Source organism: Aptenodytes patagonicus, chromosome 3 (assembly GCF_965638725.1).
Source record: "Aptenodytes patagonicus chromosome 3, bAptPat1.pri.cur, whole genome shotgun sequence".
NCBI classification, from domain to species: Eukaryota; Metazoa; Chordata; class Aves; order Sphenisciformes; family Spheniscidae; genus Aptenodytes; species Aptenodytes patagonicus.
The window spans coordinates 111420045-111443972 of record NC_134951.1 but is presented as its reverse complement, the minus strand read 5'-3'; the positions used below and the strand labels follow the sequence as shown (position 1 = coordinate 111443972).

General features: G+C 40.6%; 1 protein-coding gene across 1 annotated transcript in view; it reads left to right on the top strand.

Moving 5' to 3' along the window:
- The window catches only part of TMEM63A (transmembrane protein 63A), a 33369-nt gene extending 18219 nt beyond the window's left edge, over positions 1–15150 (top strand). Inside the window, exons 14-23 of the mRNA XM_076334672.1 lie at positions 1499–1652; positions 2419–2525; positions 4222–4308; positions 4954–5016; positions 5958–6120; positions 7242–7347; positions 9294–9461; positions 12876–12991; positions 13370–13432; positions 14034–15150. Of these exons, the coding sequence (XP_076190787.1) occupies positions 1499–1652; positions 2419–2525; positions 4222–4308; positions 4954–5016; positions 5958–6120; positions 7242–7347; positions 9294–9461; positions 12876–12991; positions 13370–13432; positions 14034–14204 (1198 nt within the window). The 3' untranslated portion in view covers positions 14205–15150. The remainder of the gene's footprint in view (positions 1–1498; positions 1653–2418; positions 2526–4221; positions 4309–4953; positions 5017–5957; positions 6121–7241; positions 7348–9293; positions 9462–12875; positions 12992–13369; positions 13433–14033) is intronic.
- Positions 15151–23928: the final 8778 nt, after the last annotated feature.

The following is a 23928-nucleotide window of genomic DNA, read 5'->3' as shown; positions in this document are numbered from 1 at the left end:
CGGGTTGGTTTTTTTTTGAGGTGCCACATGACGAGTATAATTTGATCCACTCTGTGAACTATGGTCTGTCTTCTAACATCTTTTTATTGACCAGTAAATTTCCTTGACTTCACCCACCGCTTACAGAAGAGTGTTGAAAAACAGATAAATGCTTGTTGAATTAAACCGTTTCTGTGCTGCCTTCTGTCATGCTTACAGGCTAAAAATGACTAAACATTTTCCAACTGCTTTGCAAATAACTTAGGGTTGGGTTAATATAATCCCCTGTTCATATAACAGTAAACTTGTTGTGACATTTCCATTGCCCAAACCAAAACTGCAAGTGAGACACAAACGTGCACAAGTTACTGTATGTAACTTCTTTTTCCTAATGATTTTAATAGAAAATTACTTTTAAGGTGACTATGCCATCTGTTTCTAATAATTGCGAGGTTTTCTCTAGAGCTACAATTCTGCAGTTGGGAATAAAGTACAGAATCTTTAACTATAAAGCAAGCAACCATGATTCTTCGATGTGTCTTTTGCAGCCGTGTTATTTTGAGACATGAATTAAAAATCTCTTGCAAGCTGCTTTCAAGTAGGGTCAGTTTAATCTGCCTTTTTCATGAAAGGGTTCTTGCATGCGTGCGCTTCGTTTCCTCTTCCTTTCTTCAAGCACTGTCTTATGGGCACAGGAAATGATCGTTGAAACTCGGTGGGTTGAAGCACTTACAAAGCTTTTCTGAACATCTCTGCAAGGGGAAGATGGTGGGGGTTTGTTGTTTTGTTTTTTTTTTCTGTTCTTTTTCTTTTCTTCCCTCCCCCTTGAAGAAGCGGAGGCACAGGGATTTGCCAAGTTTCTTACCTAGGTTCACAAAAGGAGAGTTGTCGTAACTGGGGATGTTACTGAGCCTCTGTATCTCTGTTTTGTCTGTTCTAAATACTTGGCTTTGGCTGGAGCTCAAATGATTCCAGTCCTTTTGGGAACCATTTCAGATAACATTTAAGAACTTTACCTGTTTAAGACCTACGGTTGCTGTTTTAATATGGCAGGAAGGGATGCAGGGTGGTTTCTTTTTTTTTTTTTTTTCAAATCACAGTATCTCGGTAGATTCTGCTTCTGACAGCTATTCTCTTTGCAGAAGTTCTTTGTATCTTCTTCTATCTCGTGTCTCTTCTTGTTCTGACTTTGTTTGGTACTTCCATATTATTAAACAGTAGAAGTGTTTCATCCCAAACCTTAACTACATTAGACATTGTGTTTGTGTTATGAAAGACTATGTTCTTCTGCAAGCGCAATTTGTGTTATCGTTCAAGAAAGGTTGCACAGTTTTCTTTATTTCTAATAGCAACTGGAACTTGTGCAGTGCTTTGTTATATAACTTTGAGACTATGAAAGCTCAGTTTAGAAAAAGCAGTGCCACCTGTAACTTGACAGATAGTATATATATATTTTTTTTTTAACAGTGAATGCTTACTGCTTGTTTTTGTCCTTTTTGTTTTTATTTTTTTTTCTCAGGAAAAATCTTTCAGTGCATGGACTGAAATGGTGGTTTAGATGGGCTTGCATTAATTTGCTTCTTTTTATTGTGCTGTTTTTCCTTACTACTCCTTCCATAATAATCTCAACCATGGACAAGTTCAATGTCACTAAACCTATTCACTACCTTAATGTGAGTATCACCATATGTTTGGATATAGCTGTGTATCAGACCAAAATGTTGATAAACTGATAGGTGTATATTAAGACAGTGAAACAATGTGTATAAGCTAAATTCAGTTGGAATTCTCAGGATTGTTTTACATAACTGCTGATTAAAAAGCATGCATCCAGAATCAGGTCTTTAGTCCTCTTTTGTTCCTTGATAGTAGCCTGAAGTAATTTCATCTGAAACTTTATATTATTATAAATGTCTTATTTGTTTGTAGTAAAAATTTGCATTCCAAATTTACATAATTCTAAATTTTGTAATCAAACACCTTTGCCAAAAATGGAATTTCAAGTCCAACTTGTATTTTGATTTTTATGATGAGAAAGGGGGAATTCAGATTTTAAACTCTGAAGTAAAATGCCATGGTTTTATTTTGCTTATTGGATTCAAAACAGGATGGCATATAAATCTGGTCCTAGTTTGACTGCAGCTAAAGTCTCTTGCAAACTGTTCATTTTAAATACTTTCCCAAGCTAGTGTAAACTACATAAAAACTGCTTGTGAGACCTCACTCTCATGGAATTTAATTCCCAATCCTACTTTTTGTTTTTTGTCTTGCACACCAGTGCTGAGCACTCACTCATTTTAAGACTTTATCTGAATATAATTTCCACAAGTCCAACCTGCTATAGTTTACAAAAAAGCAAATATTGCAGCCTCTGTTCTACCACTGCTGCATTAAAATGTTTTTAATACTTATTCTTACTTTTTTTTTTCCCCCCACTAGAATCCCATCGTCAGTCAGTTTTTCCCAACGCTCTTGCTCTGGTCCTTCTCAGCTTTGCTACCAACAATTGTCTATTACTCAACTTTGCTGGAGTCCCACTGGACAAAGTAAGCAAGATTTTTCTCTGTTTTGGCCTTATCAGCTGAATTACTAAAATAAATGGAGAAAGTGCTTATCTTTCATGGAGCTCTTAAATCTGCAGACCTCTTGTAGCAGGGAATGTCATGTTCTTGTCTCTTTCTAATGTTATAACCGACACTTTGGAGTTTAAGTAATTTGTAATCAGTGCAGCAAGTGTAATCTTGCCACACGATATTCTTATGCTTCCCTGCCTCTGTGTTTAGTCAGAAAAAAACGTATAAGCAGGGTCAGGGCGTGTAGCTTCAATAGGAGCACGGGAAGTGCCTCTGATCCCATAACTAGCTCTCTTTCTGGGAAGATAGGAGGTGTGGGTTTGGATCACCTCCAGGCTGAGAACACCACAGAACCCCAGAATCCCACTTCAACAGAAAGTGGTCCAACTGCTGGCATGCTACTTAGAAAAGGGGCATCCATCTTTTTGTTGTTTTGTGTGGAAAAAATGGTCTGCATGTAACTCTTGGTGCACAACTCAGTTGCTGTTCGATATTGTTAGTAGCGATCTAAGAAGACCTATGGGACTAAGGCCCAGCAGATGTGTTGATGCAAGATTTTCAGATACGACCGGTGCACTCCAGAGATGTCAAGCACAGTGACGTGCTGCTAACGTGGAGAACTCAGCACAGCTTGGTTTGGCATACCAGATTTCATCTCCAGTTTACCTACAGTCAGATAAAAGCATGATACTGCACACTGAATCCCAGCTTCACTCAACTTCACTCAATCTTTTTCCATAATGCCTGCAGCCATTTTTTGTTTGTTTTTTATATTCTAAGGTCAATATTTTTTTGACTTTTTAATTTTTTGTAGCATTCCCTTGTAAGACATCATGTCCAGAATCTACTATTTATTGATAAAAGTTGTATGCTTTTCATCAATCATTTTTTGGTAGTTACACTAGGCACATGAACTTTGAGCCCTTCTCAGTCAGTTGAAATAGTTTTCTAAAGTCACTAGTGATCACAGATCTGATTTCAAGCCTTGGTATAGTTATACTGATACGTCCCACAGTGCCCAAGGGCTACATGATCCTGTAATAAAACCCCTGAGGTTTTAATGCCCTATCAGATACCACCTTTAACAGTCTGAATTGTTTATAGCAATCGCTGCGCTTTTCTGGCAACAGTGTGTCACTAGATAGATGTTCCTTCTACCGTAGTGGGGGTATAGCATTAGTAGTATAGCATTAGTAGTGTCATGTTGTTCCCAAAGACTTGACACTTGGCAAGGACAGTCAAGTAGCTTGTCAAAGTGTCTGGTTTCTTGGCAGAGGTGCCCTTTTACGAACTGCCTAATCCCTCTTGGCATAACACTTGAAGAGCTGTTTGTTTACAAGCTGTTGCGAGATGTGAGTATCATCGGATGAGAGACCAGCTGTGATTGTCGCACATCCCCTTGCTTGTGGTGCAGTCCTGTAGTGATGCTAATCCAGAGCCTGGATTAGTGTTCAGAAGTGTTTTCTTTGCCCAAAAAAATACTGGGAGCCTGCTTGGTCCAAATTAGTGAATATCCTAAAGATGTTTGGTTTGTGAGTATCTTGTAACAATGTGATACGGTAAGGGGAAGCTGAAAGTCTGACGGGTGCTGACATTTTCTGGGCAAGATCCTTCGTGTGTGGAAGTCTTTCATATGAGTTTCTGACTCAGTGACTTTTTATGTTGGTAGATCTGCAGAGAACAGGATAATGATGCATAAAGTCTACATATTTTTGATCTTCATGGTATTGATTCTGCCCTCCCTTGGTCTGACGAGGTAAAGAATCATAGTTTAACGGAGTAATGTTTGAGTATTTTTATCATATGAGACAACTTACTTTGTTTTCTGGTTGCTAGTTGAAGTATAGTTGATGTACCCCCACTCCCTCCAGCGTGTATGGTTATATTGTCATTACGCATTAGATTTCAATGTTCAACATTCGTATGAGGACCTCATAGCCCTTAAAGTTTCCAAAGGCTGACTTTTCTTTTAGCAAAGAAATTTAAGACCTTGTAAGATCAATGACTAATTGAAAGTTGCCCATACTCACCATCGTAGCTGAGAACCCAGTTTTCTGACTGTCTTATACTTGAGTTATAGTTGTCCTTTTCTTTCCACCTTTACAGTATTTGACTGTTTCCCTGGCTAACTGGGTAACATGTATTTGTCTTATCTATATAATAACTGCTAAAAATGAATCATTAAAACTTTAGTATGAGTAGACATTTCTGTTTTGTTTGATTCTGTATCTTTTTTCCTGTTTATGACTATCAGTAACTGTGATAAAGCTAAAGTAGTGTTCAGATTATTTGATTAAATTCTCTCTATCCACTATCCTGATCCGAACTACTTAAAAAAGAAGCAATTTTACACAGTACTCGGCTATTGGAGACTGAATTACATTAAACATCTTTCTTTCAGCCTTGATTTTTTTTTCCGTTGGCTGTTTGACAGAGAATCGTCTGATTCTGCAGTTAGGCTGGAGTAAGTATTAGCAACTCTTTGCTAAAGGAATACTTAGGACTTTTTTTTTTTTTTTTTGCTGTTGACTAACCTTGGTTAGTGTTTATTAAAATTTGCTCGGGGATGGTATGCTGTGGGATGATGTTGAGCTTCTGAATAAGGGGAGGAGAATGCAAGTGATTTTGCTATGAAGAAATCCATACTTTTTTCCTGCTAGCTAATGTACACAAACATTCAATAGAGACAGTTATTTTCCCAAAACCTTACAAATTCTGTAGAAGACAAGAAAGGACAGGATGATATGATGCAGGTGAGAGCGTACCAGAAAATGTACTGAGGATTGTTGCATATCATGGACAGGGGATCTTCCCAAGGATTACAGTGAGACCAAATAGCTGCAGCAGTTCTCTTCCTGAAATCCATTGACTCTTGATTTTTAGAAACATGAATGTTTTTACACTAGTATTGCAAATTTGCAGATGTTGCTTATTAGAAGCTCTTGTGACTGTGGCTGGAGGGAAAAAGTAGAATGCAATTATTAGGACATAGTTAGGTTTCCAAATGCTGTTTCAAAATCAGTAACAAGAAGACAATTAGGAGTTACTAAGCTAGGAGAGACAATTATTCTATTGCAGTCTTATCTCATCTTGTCTTGGGTTGCTGTGGCAGACATCAAATGATGCTTTTGTCTGCTATCAGCCACCCATCAGACTGCTGTGTCTTTTCGTGAACAGTTTATTCCTCATCCGAACTGCAACTCAGCCAGGCTCTTACAGTATACTACACTTACTGCATTTATAGCTATGTAGTACTCTTCAACAAGATTATCGAAGTCTTCTAGCCACTTCTTATGGTGTCCAGTGCTTTATCCTTATGGTAAGAGATTTCCAAAGGCGATAGGGATCCATTGTATATATGCTATATTTGCTTGTCCAGTCAGCGTCTGATATCTTTCCTTGCAGATGTGTCTTTTTGCCTGACCAGGGGGCCTTCTTTGTGAACTATGTGATTGCCTCTGCTTTCATTGGCAATGGGATGGAGCTGCTGCGCCTGCCTGGCCTCATCCTTTACACCATACGCATGATAATGGCCAAGTCCACAGCAGAAAGGAAAAACATTAAACAGGTATTAGAGCCCCTCCTTAGCAAGAGGCAATTAAATGACTGATCCTTATCAGAAACAGTGGGAGCCCCCATCCTTCATACCATTAATTATCATCTCCTGTCACTTTTGGTTTGGCCTTTGTTTCACTCATCCATGACAGATTCATATTCCCTTCATTTGCAGCACAGATAACAGGGAGGTATTTATTCAAGTCAGAGATGGTCAAAAATCAAAACCCAAGCTCTGAATTTCAGGTATTATTCTCTTCGTAGCTCCAAGTCAGAGTTTTATGATTTGGATTTTATAGGATAATTCTGATTTTATCTTATACTCTAAACTTCGGGGTTTTTTAAATTCAAATCTGTCTATAGTTAGTTTTTTCTGTCAGCCTGCAGGTGTGCACAACTTACTTTAATCTGAACATACACCTAGCAAAACATACACTTATCGTCTATATTCCATTTAAAATGGTAGACTTTCACTTCCAGATGATGTGTTGTCTTGCAGCTTGAAATTCCAGGTGTTACAATGGGAACTTAAGCCTGTATACAGCTGCCCCATTCTTTGTCTTTTTTTCTTTTTTTCTCTCTTGTTTTCTCTTTTATGGGTAGGTGGGTTCCATGTTTAAAAGAATCTTTTAAAAATTCACTTCTGTTAACTGTTGCATATTACCCCTTGCTCTGGTTGAAATGGTTTATATTGATTTCCTCATCCCAAGAGGAAAAAGTGAGAATACTGACCACACCAAAGCTTTGATATCTTGAGCTTTCCCTATTGGGAAAGCCAACACAAGGAACAGTACAGATTCAGTGGAATCTGCAGTGAGATGAAGGTTCTGAGTTTGGCACAATTATTTTCTGCCTTGTGGTTTTAAGAAGTTGCTTCTTGTAGATGAAAACAGATTCCCTGAGGAATTACTTTAAGGCTATGAAAGAAGCAGCATATTTTCTGTAAGTACAGATGCTTAAAACACATAATACTCCATCTCTCTGATTACATCATTTATGCCTCTTAGGGAAATAGTGATCTCTCATAGGGAGAGAATAAGAGAAGGTGAATTGTTGCTTTAGTGAATCTATTCTTAATTCCTGACACGTTGATAGATGACATGAGAATTTTGGTTGTTTTGTTTTTGTTCCTAGCAACAAGCATTTGAATATGAATTTGGAGCAATGTATGCCTGGATGTTGTGTGTGTTCACTGTCATCATGGCCTATAGCATTACGTGTCCCATCATTGTCCCTTTTGGTAAGTTTTCTGATGAGCTGTGGGCACTGTGTGAGCAAGATGGGCACATGTGGGAGGCTTGGAAGGCCCAGTTCTGCATTCTTATTCCAGTTCAAATGCTGATAATCCTTAGGACTTGGATCCAAGTTTCCTTCCCTTCTTGTGGAAAAACAGGGCAGAAGATGGTGAATTATTTAGCTCTTGTCTTGTACTGCCTTTAGAAGTTGAAAGTATATTTAATGTCTATTAGATACTTATTTTATTTCTCAAGTTTGAGTGTAGTAGCTCTGGTGGTGGTTTTTAATAGTTAAGTGTAGGAGTTTAGGTAGGTTTGGGGATGAGGGGATTATTTTTATCTCTGGGTTCTTGAGGTCTGGGAGAAACAAGCTGCAGAGGGTACCCAGCCTGGAGGTCCACTTTAAGCAGCCAAACTTGACTTGAGACATTTGGCACATTTGAAAAAACTGTTGTCCTAAAGTTTGACTGATGTGTGTAAAATGAAGCACAAAAATACGCATGTTAATCCAGTAGCAAGAGACTGGAAAACTACCTGTCCTTTTCGCTACTGCAGCTCTTCTGCATCGCAAACCGTTAGTCTAAAATTCCACATCCTGAATGAGAATGAGAAAAAGGGCTGTGGTCATCACTGTGCTATGGACAGCTGTGCGCTCCATGGTCCTGACCCCAGGGATGTGACCCAACGATGTGCTGACTGCTTTGCTGGGACATGGTCTTGGTGAACACCGTAGCTGCCCTTTGACTGGAAAAGGAAATGCTGCATACTTTGGTAGATTTGCTGGCTTAGAAAACCGTTAACAAGGAGTTCAGGGCATGTGGGTGGAGCACAGCTGCCTTGTGGTGTAGGTGGAGCTGCAGTCCTACAGGACCCTGAGAAGGTCTCCAGATCTTTTGAGTCACAGATCTCCTTTTTCTAGGATGTTTCTCTTATACAGTTAGTTTATCTCTGTCCCATGAACAAGACTTAACATTTCTGCCTGAAGTTGCCTATATATCTGGCTCTGACTACTTTCTTCTTCCTGTACCAGCCATTAAATCCTGTATGGGTGCACAAGAAACTTAGCAATCTGTCTAGAACTCATGGACAGTTGTCCATCTCTAGTGACTGTGACATGATCTACATCTTATTTTATTGCATCTTTCATTCACAGATATTCTGGACTGTCATAAGTATTATGCATAAAAATATCATTTCAGCAACTACAGATATTTCCACTCTGGAAACCTGTTTATCAGGCATAAGTAGTACTAAATCATTTTATATAGTTATTTTCCTCTTCTAATCCAAAATTTTAGAGAGCTAGATACAACAAAATTAGTTAAATTAGACATTGTTCAGAACTGGTTTTAATCAATAACCTTATCATTGGGAGAATGTGGCCATTTTTTTTGTAACACTGTACTTGATATTTATTTACATTTCATTTCGAGTGCAGTTGTAAATATGTGAATGTGCTACTGCATACGAGAGCTGTTGCAATTCATAGCTGTCACAGCAGTAACTGGCACTTTTGGGATAAGAAATAGCTGACTTGAAATCCAGTCATTAATATGTTGAAGGCTGAGAGGTCTAACATTAAGCTACTGTTAGACCTTTCTTCCTTACCAGTACGGTGCTGGAGGAGTTACCAAGTCTTCCCTACTGGCTTGGCCTCATGTGCAGGCACTAGGAAGGAGCTCTGGGTTGACCCTGGGAGCACGAGTGGTGCCACAGAGAAGTGTGCGGAGAGGGGGAGGGATGGGGAGACCCCAGGGGTCTTGGGCTGGGGATGCAACAACCTTAGGAGCAGGCTGCTGTCATGCAGCTGTACCCTATTCATATTTGGGCTGTATCCACCATTGGTATCTAGATTTTCAGTCACCTGGTTAGTGTAGATCTCCTCACAGAATTGCTGCTTTTTATCAAGTCTTCAACAGCCTCTCCTTGGTTCTCCCTTTTTTCCTTCCAGGTTTAATATATATACTCCTGAAGCACATGGTTGACCGTTATAACCTTTACTATGCATATCTCCCTGCCAAGCTGGAGAAGAAGATGCACTTTGCAGCTGTGAATCAGGCCCTTGCAGCTCCAATTCTCTGCCTTTTCTGGCTCTATTTTTTCTCATTTTTGCGGCTAGGTAAGTTTTTTTTTTTTTTTTCTTTTTCCACCGAGAAGCTACTCCTACCTCTCTTGCCAACTTACCTAAATTACATGTCAAGTTTCATAGATTTTATGAGCTTTTCTTTTTGCTTCCATAAATGGGAAGTCATGGTGATTACCTGTGGCACTGAATTATACAACATTTGCAGCTCACGCAAGTTTGCATAAGATACTCTGATGGAGATGGCCGATATGTTAACTTAAAACTGTTAGCGTGGAGCTTCATGTTTCTTCATTTTACAGGAGATCACATGTTCCCTAAATCTGTAGAGTTTGAATTGGCCAGTTGGGCTGAGGAGTGACAGACAGTAAAAATCATTAAATAAAACAAAAATCTCTTCAGAATTAGCTCTTTCTAGTAAGATGGTCTCTGGCTTCACTACCTGCATTTGTGTAGTCTGTGCATAAGTTTAATTTGCCTGGGTGAATTGGCTGCTGCCTCTGTTGTACAGCTGTCATTTAGAAAAGAACTGTTAAAATGTTGGCTAATGCTAGTAAGACCTGTGTTCTACATCATCCGTCAAACTTTACATGCAAGACTGCAGTGAGACAGTGACTCTTCTTCCCATATTGTAATTTAAAAACTCACGTTTTGTGTGTAATTTATTTTAAAAATGGTGATGTTCTGTATTTTGCAAATACTTGGCATTGATAGTATTGGCTGTGGTGTACTAACAGCTTTGACACCAGAAAAAGTAGGCAATAGCTTATGGCTTTTAATCCATGATATAGGAGGAAGCATTTGGCATGGAACAGGGATGCTGGTGATGCTAGAAGGAGTTGAGCTTCCCTTCTTGAGAAGGAGGCCCTTGGTATCTAACTGTATTTTGCACTCTTCTCTGCTTTCACAGCACTGATGACAAATGACTATGCTTGCATTGTATTTTTCTAGCATACCAGTAGTAAAAAAGGTATTGTTGGGAGACTGTCATCTAACTTTAGAGTTAGCTCCCTGTGGATGTAAGAGGCACTCAGAACTATTGGTTTGGGCTGTCCTTAGATTTGAGCAGATGTCTCTGCATTACTTGTATGTTTGAGAGCTTGGTTTTTTCCCCTTGTTTTGAGAGCTGTCTTTGCAACCAGGAAGACCAACAAGTCTATGTCCTCTAAAATAACAGCAGAACTTCTAGAGCATGCTTTAGAAGAATCAACTCCAAACACACAGTAATTGATGCCCCTCTTTAATTGTTATGAACGAAATCCTGGTGCAGTAAAAATTAAATCTTTATAATAAAGTTTTCTGGTTCTGCATCTGTGGTAAAACCATCACTTGTCATGGAACTTAGTAATGGAAAACACAGACCAGACTATCATGTTTGGCTTGGTCAGTATAGAGGATCCTGTTTACAGGATGTTGTTCAGTGATTTGTTAGTGCACAGGGCAGTCTAGCCAAGTGGTATGAGTCTGAGAGGTAGGAACTTGAGATTTTGATTTCATTGCCATTGATTTCATTGCTGCTTCTTGTGCCAAAGAGAAGGAAGGAGGGGGAAGAGTGCTCTGCTTCCTTATCTGCAGAATAAATCAGTTTGTGGTGTGTAAAGCTTGATTGCTTAGTCATTGATTTGTATAGTTTGCCTGGTATGGATATTTCAGTCTGGTTGCAGAGTACAGTGATAAAATTCTGTTTTGCCACTCATTATATTAAAGTAAGGCTGGAAGGACTTCTGTCCCAGTTCTCAGTCAGGATCAAATATCACTTGACTGCATACAGAAGGTGATAGGCTGTACTGGTTTCTTCTGTTTCCTTCTCAGTCACTGTTTTCTTCCTCAGCTCTCATGCCATCCATCCGTTATACACCAAAAGCACCACTGGGCCTCTCACAACAGAGAAGGCGATGGTACTATCTGCAGTTCAAGCCCTGTCTCCTGGGATTACTTAAGTCCCATGTTCTCTAGAGCTGTTGGCAGGGAGGAGTGCTGAGGACACAGGGCAGGGAAAACTGGTCTTTGGAGATTGCTTTTTCCCTGATCTCTGCTGTTTTGCCTTGTGGTTCACACCATACTTTGGTGTAGATATGCCTCACCAGCTGGTAAATACTGATGTAACCTACACTTACAAAAACAACCTCTTCTAAAGGATGTTCCAGAATACCCATAGGGAGGTTTTTTTCACTTCCCTTTTTGGTTTGAACAGTGACACGTTTGTGGGGATTTTTTGGAGAGTGTGTGTGTGTGTGGTTTTTTCCCCCTCTCATGAACAGATCTGCACAGGGCTTATATAACCTGCTAAAAAGTAAAACTTGGCTGTTCTATGCCACTCCATATGCTGGGGTTACCACAAAAATATTTGAGGGTTGGTGTTGCCTCTTTTGACTGAAGAAGCTTGGAAACAGCTAGCTTTGGGTTTTTTTTTTTCCTAATATCTTATTTATGTCACTTTTGCTGCAAAATGAGATTAATTTCTTCAGAATATTTCCCCAGTGGACCTGAAGAATAGTAAGTCACTGTAATCGTTATAACTTTTCCCATACTAGAGGCTGCTACCATGTTCTTTCCTATAGTTCTCTCAATCTCTCTCTCTCTCAAGAATAACTTACCTTTTAGCTGTGTTCATGTTTACTCAGTTTCTTTTCTTGTTCCTTTTCCTTGGATTCCTCCCAGTTCTGTCCATATTTTATCATGGTGTCCTACACAGACCAAGGCTGCTCAAGTTGAAGGTTCGGTAGCACCAAATGATTTTGTATAGGTACCAGAGACTTACCTTTTTTTTTTCCTTCCCATGTTTTGTGATAGCATCACACTATTGACTGCTTTCCAGCTTGTAATCATCAGTTGTATTCTGCAGTGCTACATGCTTGTTATCCCCCATATCTACATTTCATTTTTCCTTCCAAATTGTAATTATTTACAATTTCTACATACAATTTCATCTTACTGTTTATTTTTGGTTGGTTTTTTTTCCTTGAAAGAGGGTGGGGTCATCTAATTTATCAAGGTAATTTTGATTTTTTTTTTTCCCCCCTATTACTTTTTTCCTTGGGTTGTTTGCAAGCCATCTAGTTTGGTGTCATCATCATATTTAATAAATGGACTCTATCTATTGCTTTCATTAATGATCTGTGAAATGTATTTTAGAAGTGGGTCCAGAATAGATGACTGAGGGAGGAGGAGAAGAATCACTCTGAGTCTTGTTTATTATTCACGTATTGCAGCCGCCTTTCTTGGCCTTTAAGGAAACTGGGGAAACAGCTTGCTCAGCAGTTTTACCAGTCAACAAGCTTTGTGCATAATGAGGTTCTCCTGTTTGTGGCTGGAAGTGGTGTGTCCAGTCCTCTAAGGAAATAAAAACTGGCTTCTGAAAATGGGGAAGATAAAGTAAAGGTTTGTTTGGTTTGTTTTGTTTTTTCCTGCTATGTATTTTTATATTGTATTCTCTGGATATTTTTCTAGGCTTTAAAGCACCTACAACCATGTTTACCTTCCTAGTTGTCAACATCACAATTGTTATTTGCTTGGCTTATACTTGTTTTGGCTGTTTCAAGTACCTGAGCCCACTGAACTACAAGGTAAGTGATGGATACCTAACACCTTTCAGCACCTACCTATGTGCTTGACGTAGCACCAGCTATTCCTACTGGGTTGTTTGTGCCTTCTTGCTAGCAACGTCCGTCCACAAAGGTTCATTCCGGTAAGATGGCTAAAGAGGGCTGATCGTAGAGGTAGGCTGCTCGGCACGGTGGAAAGTCTGTCAGTGTTACAGGAGCTGAATTTGAGAGGAAAGAGCAGTATGGAAGAAGTATGCAAGAAGATTGGAGGAGAGAGTACCAGTACTGCACAGAGATATCTCTGTGCAGGTTTTCAGGCGCTTACGATCTCTGTATATTGTTTTGACTTACCAATTTGATATTGTCTCTCTTCCTTTCCCCACCTGTTACTGGTTACAGATAGAAGACATGCAAGGTGAAAGAGGAAATGACACAGATGTACCAACCATCCCAACATCTTCTGTAAGAAGTTAAAAGTTACTAATATTCTCTTGCGTTTCCTAGAAAAACTTAATTTCTCACCCTGCTTACCAAAGAGCTTGTGTAGGACATATTAGTCTGAATGGACTGTGGGACTTCCCATATGCGTGTGGGACCAGAGAGTTCTGCAGCTGGGCTCCTTGACTGTTCCCAGGTGGTGTTCCAGAAGTACCTTCGGCTGACGTTTTAGGAGTAGTTGAGACACGCTACTTCAGCAGCTCTGTATGGTGTGTTCTGGGCCTTACACCAGACCGATCCTCACATCTGGACAGCTGCCAAATGCAGTCAGTTACCACTGCTTTGTGACTCTGAAAGTTGTGACGTGTAGCAGGTCTTACCTGCCACGTCACTTAAAAGGATGTAGGACTGAGGTAGAAATAGAGGTCTTTGTGCCACAGTCTACAAGTACAGGTGAGTGTTGCACCAGGAAGCCTGCGTTAGGGTGCAAAAGGCCTTAGGTGTTAAGGTGAAGAATGGGAAATGGATGAAAAGAAGAGTGGCGAGGGGAAAAATTATCCTGGGTGAATTATCCCAACGTTATACTTTGAGAGACTAGTAAAATCCTTAACGCTTGTGATTTCAGATGTACGTCCCCCGAGTTTTGCATCCTCATTCTACAGAAAGGACGATGCTTGCCCATAAGGAGCAGCAATCATATGGCACCATGGACAACACTAGTTCACAGGCAGAAGAAATCATGAGCTATTCTGCTGGACCTGCAATTATTGAGCAGGCATCGAGAGGTTCGCTTTGAATGCCAAGGACTAACACAAGGTGGAGCACTTGGTCCAGGTTTAGGAGAGCTAACTCCCCACCACCACCTATTCTGTTTTATTTACATATTCCTGCCTACAGAAGAGGTACAGAAATAATTCATTGTGTGGTCTGCAGCTGTGCTTGGAGATTAAAAAGCAGATGCCTTGGGACTGATTGTTTTCCAGGCTGTCTACACACATTTTGAAACAAACATGTTGAGCACAGAGATGCTGATCCTCAGGGACTTCACTTATGCTATCTCATCACTTGCCTTATGAAGATAACTTATGCTGCGTATAGATAACTGGTCACCAAAGTAAATGCAGCTATTGCAGCTGTCATTTATTTATTCAAAATAATTCTTGCTTTTTAAAAAAATAATTAAAAAAAAAACCTTTAGTATTTATAAACCTCTTGGGATGTGTTAAATCCTGAGGCAACGTCACTTTTGATAAAAATGCTGTTTGCATGGGCGCTGAGGATGGTGTGTGGGAGTCTCTCCTCTTGTCACCCAAAGTAGTCACTGTAGACTTGACCATGTTACTTTTTTCCCTTTAAAAGAGATGAGGGAGTTACTGTGCACTTGGGTACTAAAAGTACCAAAGCAAAAAGACTGGTGTAAAGAAGGGAGTGATTTATCTGATACTGTTTTTATATATTTTTTGGAGGGCATTTAGGTTGTTAGTTTCTGTTCACTATTTTTAAGGGCCTTCCACAATGAAAGTTCACCTGCCAACAATAAAGGATGTAAACATTTTATCTTTCTTTTAATCTTGGGTCAAAATGACAGATCTCTGGGTCTTCTCTATAGTGCCAATTATGTGAACTGTAAGATACTAAATTTTTAAATTATGTAGTAGGTGCCAATTTATTCCAAAGTACATTGTGTCAAAGTGTAACTAATAATCACAAAGCAATAAAACACCGAGTTCAGAGAAATTTCAGGCTGTCTTGACTGATTTATTTTTTTCTTTGTGTATTGAAACAGTTCTCTTGCTAGCTGCCTCACAGCACGATCAGCATCATGAACTGTTTATAAGAGCACTGTCATGAGGCTTAGAATGACAGTATGTCCCATGAGAGATTTGAATGCTTTTAAATTTCTCTAGGGGATGAATCTTGGTGACCTTTGGGTAGGAGAAGGTTTTGGCCCTCCCAAGCCCTCTGTTTGCCTGCTCACTGTTAAACTGTTAGTTCCTGAACTTGACCTTTTCTAGCATGTCTGTGAAGCAGCAACATCTTGAGATTGGAGTAGAATTTGTGCCATAAATAAGTGTGTGCAGATGTTCAGTGTCTTGCAGGACTGCTTCCAGCTTCCCCAGAGCAGCACTCTGGACAAACGCTGAGCAGGAGACCTGCTCTGCTGCAAGGAGGACCCTGCAGAGCTCCGATAACCCTGATGACAAGCCCATCCTGTTAGTTGAAAGTACACATAACTCCCGGTTCTTAAAAGGCAAGTGAGGAGCCTTGTCTAGTGGGGGGGCATGGATTTGTGTCAGACTTTATACTATCACTTCAGTGTTGCAGTTTAGTCGGGGGGTGGGGTGGGGGGGGTGTGTGTGTGTGTGTGGGGGTGTTTTGATTTTAGCAGTCGTGGTATTACTAGAGGTGGTATGTACGCTGAATATTGTGGGGTTTTTTAGCGATCGTGGTATTACTAGAGGTGGTGTATACCCTGGATACAAACTGCCATTTAAGATTGATAGTCAAACCAAGAAAAAAGAAAACCAACAGACTCCACATTTTTTACTTGTCTCGAGTCTCTCATACAGATGTGAGGACAGAAGGAGGAGACAGAGCCTGTTGTATTAATTAGATCAAAGTCTGTGATTGTTCCAACTCACTTCTAGCTGCAGTACCCCATCTCATACAGGTGTCGCAGAAGCAGCGGACGCTTATGTGTATACTAATTGAGGAATCAAATAAATGATTCAGCTACCACACTTGACCTGTTTACAGTGCTGGCGCTGCGGGATTTTTATGCTCTGTGGTATAACTTACTTTTTTGAACAAGTGACTTTTGATATTCACTGTGAGGTTTTATACGTCGTATCAAGGACAAAAACTCTTTTGATGATTGGATTTCCTTTTTGTGCTTGGAAGGCTGCTGAACCCTGGTAATGAAGCTCCTTGTGGCTGGCACAGGTTTAGTACAGACAGGGCCAGCTCTCCTGTGAACTTGAATAAACCCACCTCCAGTCATGCTAACGTGCTTCAGATATAGAATATGGAAAACCTACTAGGTAATGGAAAGTTGCATCTTGCTAAATAGTCATTGCTGGCATTTGAGCAACCAGTTCATGTGTCTGATGGGGAAACTACCTGCATATTTCACTTATCATGTAGCAGCCATTCTTGTTTGCCACTGTACTCTGTTGCAGTTAAACTCGCAGAAATGTCTATGATATTAGGACATGCACTAGTTTGAGTAAAGGCTGGGATCACCTATTAGTAAATTATCATAAGACCTCCATGTATAGCAATACACAAATTAAAGGCTGGTTTGTCAGCTTTGCTATATTATGCTTGCCTCCCTAGTATCTTTTGGGTCTCTGAGAGCTGGAAGTAATTAGGAAACTGCACTGGCTCTAATTCATTCCTTCATGCTGGTGCATCTCTCTGAGAGGATAAAATTAGATCAGCAGGAGAAACTCCTTGCATTCCTTGCTGAGCCTTAGAGAAAAGCTGAGGGATGGAAGCCTCAACAAATGTGGATATTGGCTGCACTGTATTTGAAATTCATATTTAAAGCCATTGCACATTCTTTACTGTTCTTTTTATAAATCTTTTGGCAGGAAGCCTAAGCAAATGGCCCAGCTGGAGTTACTGATTGTAGCTCCCAGAAGCCATATTTGCTGAGATCCAGCGCCTGCTGCTTGCCTTGCATTGCTCAGTTGGAACAACTCCTCCCCCGCCACCTCGCTCCTTGCTAAGTCCTTACTTGCGTTCTAGCAGCCGCCACCAGCAGCGCTCCTGTGGAACAGGAATCCTGGACAAGTCTGACACTCAAACATGAGTAAGCCCTACAGCGCGGTCTGTGATGGGATTCTCTGTGACACAACTGAGGGGACAACCTCTGGAAGGTTGAAGAACGGAGCCCATTTGATATTTGTACAATTCAGTGCACTTCTGCAAAGACTTAGATGATTTTCTTCTATAGTGAAGAAAATGCTATATGGTATGCTGAGACTCAAAAAAAAAAAACAAAAACCAACCTTGGCTTGAGTAGATACACCCAGCTCTGTGCCAGTTAGAGCTTATTCTATACGTATGCCCAAGCTGGTTCACCTCCTGCCCCATTGCAACACATTCTCAACACCCAAATGAAGATTGCAATTTCTCATTTGCGTTAGGTGCACGCATTCATGCCTTGTTTTCCCTTGGGCTTTTCCCATGTGCTGAGCCAAAAGGAGATCTCTGTGCTGGCTAAGTTTTTACATGCTTCAGTGTAGCACTAGACCATGTTCTTTCTGTCTCTTTACAAAAATCCAGTTCCCAGCTCTGCTTACCCACAGATGCTAGCAGCACAACTGAAAGCTTTCTCACGTATGATCTACAGATAGTTCACTTATTAGCATTTTACTTTTATGCTTTTCAAGACGGTGGGCTTGTCCTAGGAGCAGCAGACCACAGAGTTGTTCTCCTGGCTCTTAGCAGAAGTGAGGTGAGAGGTGCAGGAAGATTTGGGGAGGAGGGATCTTTTTCTGTCACTAACACAAACCCAAGTCCATTGAGTACAAAGAAAAGACACACTTTAATGTCTCTAAACTGCAACAATACAAGGAAACACACAGTTGTAATTCCAAATGATGGCCAGGGTCATAACTTTCAAAGAGGACATGTGTCTTAAACTGGCCTTGCAAATTCCTTCTCTGTCTAATCTCAAGACTTCTTGAATGATTCTGCTTGTCACCTGTCTGTAACAGCTGTGAGTGCCTGTTTCAGATATTTCAGAGGTACAGAAGTTGTTCTTTCTTTCTGAGGACAGCTGTCTGATGGATCAAAACAGAAAGGAAATGACCAAAAGCGGGGACACTGAAAATTGGGTCATTATAACAGAACATTCTTCCCTCTAATTTTTTGGTTCTTGGGTTAACTCCTGGCTCTTGCTTTGTATTCGACATCCTATTGGTTAGGCCGTAGCATCTCAGCTGCAGCAAGTGCAGCTTCCCAGTTTTTTTGTGCTCAAACACAGAGCTCCTGGGTTATCTTCACTTGTTCGTTGTCAGCAGAGTCTGTAAGCATTTGTTGTTTGGAGAGAATGTGTATCAAGATCAGCTGTCTTTCTGTTGCATGTACCATAATTAGCTTTTAATTCTTTTGATGAAACAATGAATGTGGCCCCATGTGTTAACTGGTGTAGTATACGAAGCTACTTCTCCCTACTCAGTGTGCCTCCATTACTAATCTCTTCCAACCAGGAGCCTGCCGTCTCCAGTAAAGGGTGACTCTGGATTCCTGGTTGAAAGCAAATGTGGTCGCTTTCCTGGAGGAGGATCTGTTCCCTTCTGTAGCAGCTTATTTCCTGCCTTCTTAGGTAAGTTCTGGTGTAACACGTATCTGATCTTCTCACCTTTGAATGGATTGAAAGTCCCACCTCAAGACCAACTTTTATGTCTAGTGGAAAGTAATAGTCTGTGGTGTTAAGTAAGGATTTCACTAATTTAATGAGCTAAATATGTTTCCAACTTCAATTCTGGATGGAGTTCTCTTTCCACTAAAGTTCTGATTTGGAAATGTCCATAACAGCCATGATTAGATTTCCTCAAGTCTGGTTAGATTAAGAGTTTGCGTATTTAAAAAAAACCCCACTTTTTACTACTGTGTTTGACTTCTGCACAAAAGCTTCTCTTTGTTTTGTTGGGGGGTTTTTGGCCCCCTCCTTCCCCTCCCCTAAATGAGTAGGTGGAGATGGTATTGCCTATCAGGCAGAAATTATATTCATTCTGCTGTAACCCTCCTCAGACCTTGGTTTACCTGCTGCTGGAGGGATGTTCAGAAGGTTCAGTACTTATTTGTAGAAGTGTCTAAACAACCCAAATTCTCTGATTCTTAGTTGTCACCTCTCTAAAATTGGGTTGGCAATGTCTACTGATACAAAGTTTGTGGTCCTCAGCAGTCCAGAGCTTCATCCCATCTTATCATTTCCCTACGATGTGATGGATATGTGATACGTATGATATAACACAGATACGATAGTGTCATTTTAGAGCCTTAAAACACTTTTATCTTCCAGACTCTAACCTGATGTTTATGTTTAGGTCTTGAAGTAAACTAGCTTTTTCTGAGAAGTCACAGGACAGTGGGTGCGAGATCTGATAACCTTGAACACTCTGAACTAGATCTGTGCGTGATATTCAAGTGGGAATGGGTGGGACTGTAAATAGCCAGGAAGAAGAGAAGGAAATTTTCACATCTGTTTCTAGACTCAGTGGTTAATTAAGTGCTGGTTAATAGTTAATGAAGACACTGTTCTCAAAAGTGATGTTTAAAATAGAGTTCTAGAAATCTAATGTATGGTATTTCAGAAGGTACTCCTAAATAAAATAGGAGCCAGAATTGTTGCTGTCTCATACCATTACTGCTGTGTGGTGGTGAACCTCCAATTTTTATGTAGTGATGCAAAAGCGTGAAAGTTTGTGATGGAAGTTAGTGACTGTTTTTGAAAGGTATCTATTTGTTGTGCTTCTCAGATGTTTGTTTAAAAAAAAAAAAGTTGCAGTACAGGAGGAAGATTGAGGGCAGAGAGAATGTGAGATAGATGTATTTTTGTACACAGCTCGCCTTCCTTCTGTATGAAAATCTTTCATGCATTTAGTGGTGTTTCATACCACTTTTCAGATTGATTAGGTTTATTACAGCCTGCTCTCCTGAAATGTAAAGCACCAAGTTGCTTCTTTCAAGTGAAGATGTTCCATGTCAAAACTTATTTTGAATTCTAATTTTTTTTCTTCCTAAGGCAAATTATCAGTTTTGGGTTTTTTCCCCTCCATCTATAGACATGAAGAAATAAAACCAGCAGCTATCTCCACAGAGGAAAATAGAGAAGGAAGTAGTTTAAAGAATTGCTAAGTACCATGATCTGGTTGCGGGCATTGAATTTTTTATGACAGGGTTGTAGCTTTAGAGAATGGAGTAGGCTTTTCTTATTCTTTTATGTTTGACGTCTGTAACTTCAAAATTGTTCCTAAAATAGGAAGAATTCATTCACTTCTGAGACCAGAAATCAGAATCTACTGGAAAGGGCAAAAATTGAGAAATAAATCGCTTGTGCACCTTTAAGAGGAATCATTTAAGCAATTATTTCTGTTATTTAGCTTCAAAAGGGAAAAGATATAGTGGTGAAGTTAGGAGAATTAATTATATCTGTGTTCTGCAGCGGGTTCTGCTGCTCAGTTTGTGTGAGATATTACTTAATCCCTCTTTGTCTCTGGATTCTCTGAAAGATTAAGAATGCCTTCTGATCACTGCAAAAAGCTTTATCAGCCACAAAAGACTTGGGGTGATGCAAAAAAATTCCATTGAGACGAAAATGCAGGGGTGGACCTTAGTTCCCTTGAGACTGTACAAGAATTCCTAGAACTCGAGATACAAATGTATTGACATACAAACTCACCCCAGCAATGCAGGCTTGGTTGCAAAAGAGCCTAAGAACTGCTGGAAGATAAAGCTGCTCTTAGACTTCCTCCATGTGGGGAAGTTGAAAGGTTAGTAGGCGCGCTCTGAGCAGAGATGAGATTCTACAAGGCAGCGATGGCCATAGTCCAAAAGCGCGTGGGACTACTTGGGCTCAGCTGGAGCAGAGCTGCAACCCAAGCTCATGAAATCGCACTGAGCGAGGGATGCCATACAGACAGTGGGAAAAATGTTAGCTGGGCTACGCCTTTCCCCGCTGCAGAGGAAGACTTGACATCGCTTATCTGAATACCTCAGGGTCACATACTCTTGTGCAACGGACAACTAGGAATGCAGCAACAGTACGTGGATCGTGTTAAGAAGGATGGGGTATTTGCCAGGAAGCCAGTACTGGCAGGAGAGGCAAAAGCGGGTTTTGCATTGGATGCGCGGAGTGAATACCAGTGGGGGACAAGTCAGGGACTGGGAGGAATTTCAGAGCTGAGTGTGCAGTTTCTTTTTTCACCTGCCTCCAGGGCCTGGCCCTCCCTGGGCCCAAAGCAGGCTGCAGCTGCTGCTGTGAGGGGCAGACAGCTGGGCTGCTGACACAGCCAGAGCCCCTTGCTCAGCCTTGGGGGCAGGAGGCTTTGCAAGCGGGATTCTGGGCCCCTTGCAGCTGCTGGGACAGGCAGCATAGGCAAGGTGAAGCAGTCGGTTTCCCTCCTTGCACCTCTTTTGTGCTGTTGAAACAGTCGTGAGTCAGTCTTCACATATAGTTGAGTTTGTCATGTTGGTACCTTTGACTCGGTAGCTGGGCAGTTGAGTGTCGTTTTGTCTTCTCATGTTCCTGTTCACCTTTCCTCTGTGCTGACTCCCTCTGCACTGATCATCTGCAGTGGTTTGAACCATTGCTGCAAAGAGGCGTTATCTTTCATTTAAGAAGACGGAAACTCATCACTTAAATCTCATTTATCATTAGTCCTATCCTCAAAGCTGCAGACATTCAGTTATTAAACACAGGGAGAGCATGAGCGTCCTTCTTACCTTCCTGACTGGATTTTAAGATGTTATTTTGAAGACTGAAGTTTGGACTAGATCTAGCAAGGGGAAAGAGCTGTCACTCAGCGTAGATCTGTTTATAAATACTCTTCTCCAGAAGACAACTGACAATTGTAATGGGGCTAATTCTTCTAGCAGCATTGGCATAACACCATCAGGGCTGTCTGGCACTGCACAGGATATTTCTTCCATGAAAGAAAACTAATCCTAAGCAAGACGGTTTTAGTGTGAGTTATGTTCCTTAAAGTGCTATTACAGCAAGTAAAACAAGTGGCATCATTTCTCAGTGTTTCAAAATAAGCTACCCTGAAATCAATATGGATTTATTCCTTGTCTCTTCCCACAGTATCCAGAAGGATCTTGCCATTCCTCTTAGACAAAAATGTATCTTCATTTAATGCATATGTGCTGTAAAACACAATGTACATTTGATTGACTGTCTTGAACCAATCAATCCCTGCCCCCAAGCAATTCTTGCTGACTCAGTGGTGATGAATAGTGCCCCTTATGGATCTAGATCTAACTGTGATGCTAGACTTAACAGATTCTACTTCTCACTAAATGATGGTTTAACTTCCTTTTTCGTATGAAAGTGTGATTTCTATTCATATTTTTTTCATTCATAATCTGAGTAATGCCTGACTTTTTTGTTTAATGTATGTGAAGTCTTGTCTTGTTTAGTTGTATAAGATGTCCAAAGGCTGCATATAGTGGCTTGGATTTTTCAGGACTTTATGGTTTGTAGTTTAAAAATCAGAAGTCAAATTTGGTTGTAGTGGGAGTTAGTTTAGCTGGAGCTGTATGAGAAGATGATGACCATACTAGTGTTTTTCCATACCAGCAGCAGATACTTTCCAAAGCGCTTCAGCTGGGGGGGCAGAGTGTAAGTTCTGTTTATTATCAGTGGCATCTCCATGGTTCTGAACCTCTTATCCAGACCCTTCATGGGCTCTAACTGGCTAATTAAAAAGCAGAGTTTAGGTCAGCTACTTCTGGTTTCGGTGTGGGATAAATGGAGGTTTTGGAGAAACTTAAGGAGGAATGGCTTTTAGGACAGCAGTTTCACCAAGAAATGGCTCTGGAGCAAAACAAAATGTTTTGAGCATCACAGTGTCACTGGATCCTGGGTTCTCCTGAAGGCCGCAGCTACTATTTCAAAGAGCGAGCCTTATTCCCAAGAAACAGCTCAGCTGGCCCAACAGCGGTGCATTTGGCCTTGTTAGAGGAAACTCAGTCTGAACAGCAGGTGCTCAGCTGGCTCACTTAAATAAGAACAAGTATAACAGAGCCAGGAGTCCTTTCTTATTACTAGTACAATAATCTGATATGCGGTTACTTGCTAACAGAAATGTTAGAATTATTTCTGATTATCTGACTGACTTTTGCACTACTGACTGTAGTACTGTACCAAATAATTGCCCGTTAGCCAATACCAGAGTGTATCAGAAGTGAGACTGGATTCACTCAAGGTGGTTATCAAACCCAAATCTCAGGCTCATGGGAGAGTTGCTCCCTGCAGGAAGAGATGCAGGTGCTATCACTAGCCCACAAACACTTCATTAGTATTAAACCTTGCGCTACATGCAGGATTGGCTGTGTCTTGCTAAAACCAGATCATTATTTTGAAAAAGGGGAGGGGAATTGATGGCAGGCTTTACAGCTGGCACATAGCTGAATTTTTTACTCTTTCACATTGTCATAGTATTTCACTGAATCTTTGTATCTAAGTGTAGATAAGTAGGTGATGAACAACAGCTGCTGATAGCTGTGGGCTTAAGGTTTGAGAAGTGTGACATCAGAATTCAGAACAACCTTTGCTATGTAACAGGCATTCAACTATCATTTTAAAGCTTCTAAAGTCTATACCTTTTATGTCCAGATTTTTTTCTCTTTCAGACCAGTAGCTAATCAAACCCATTTTTGTGCTGGATTTAGTGTCTCGGTGCCTATCATCTTCTATACTAAGTAAAACTGACAGCGTGGACAGCTCGTGTTTGTAGTAGGCTGAAGTGCACTTACCTGGCGTGCAGAGCGGGGCAAGGATGCGC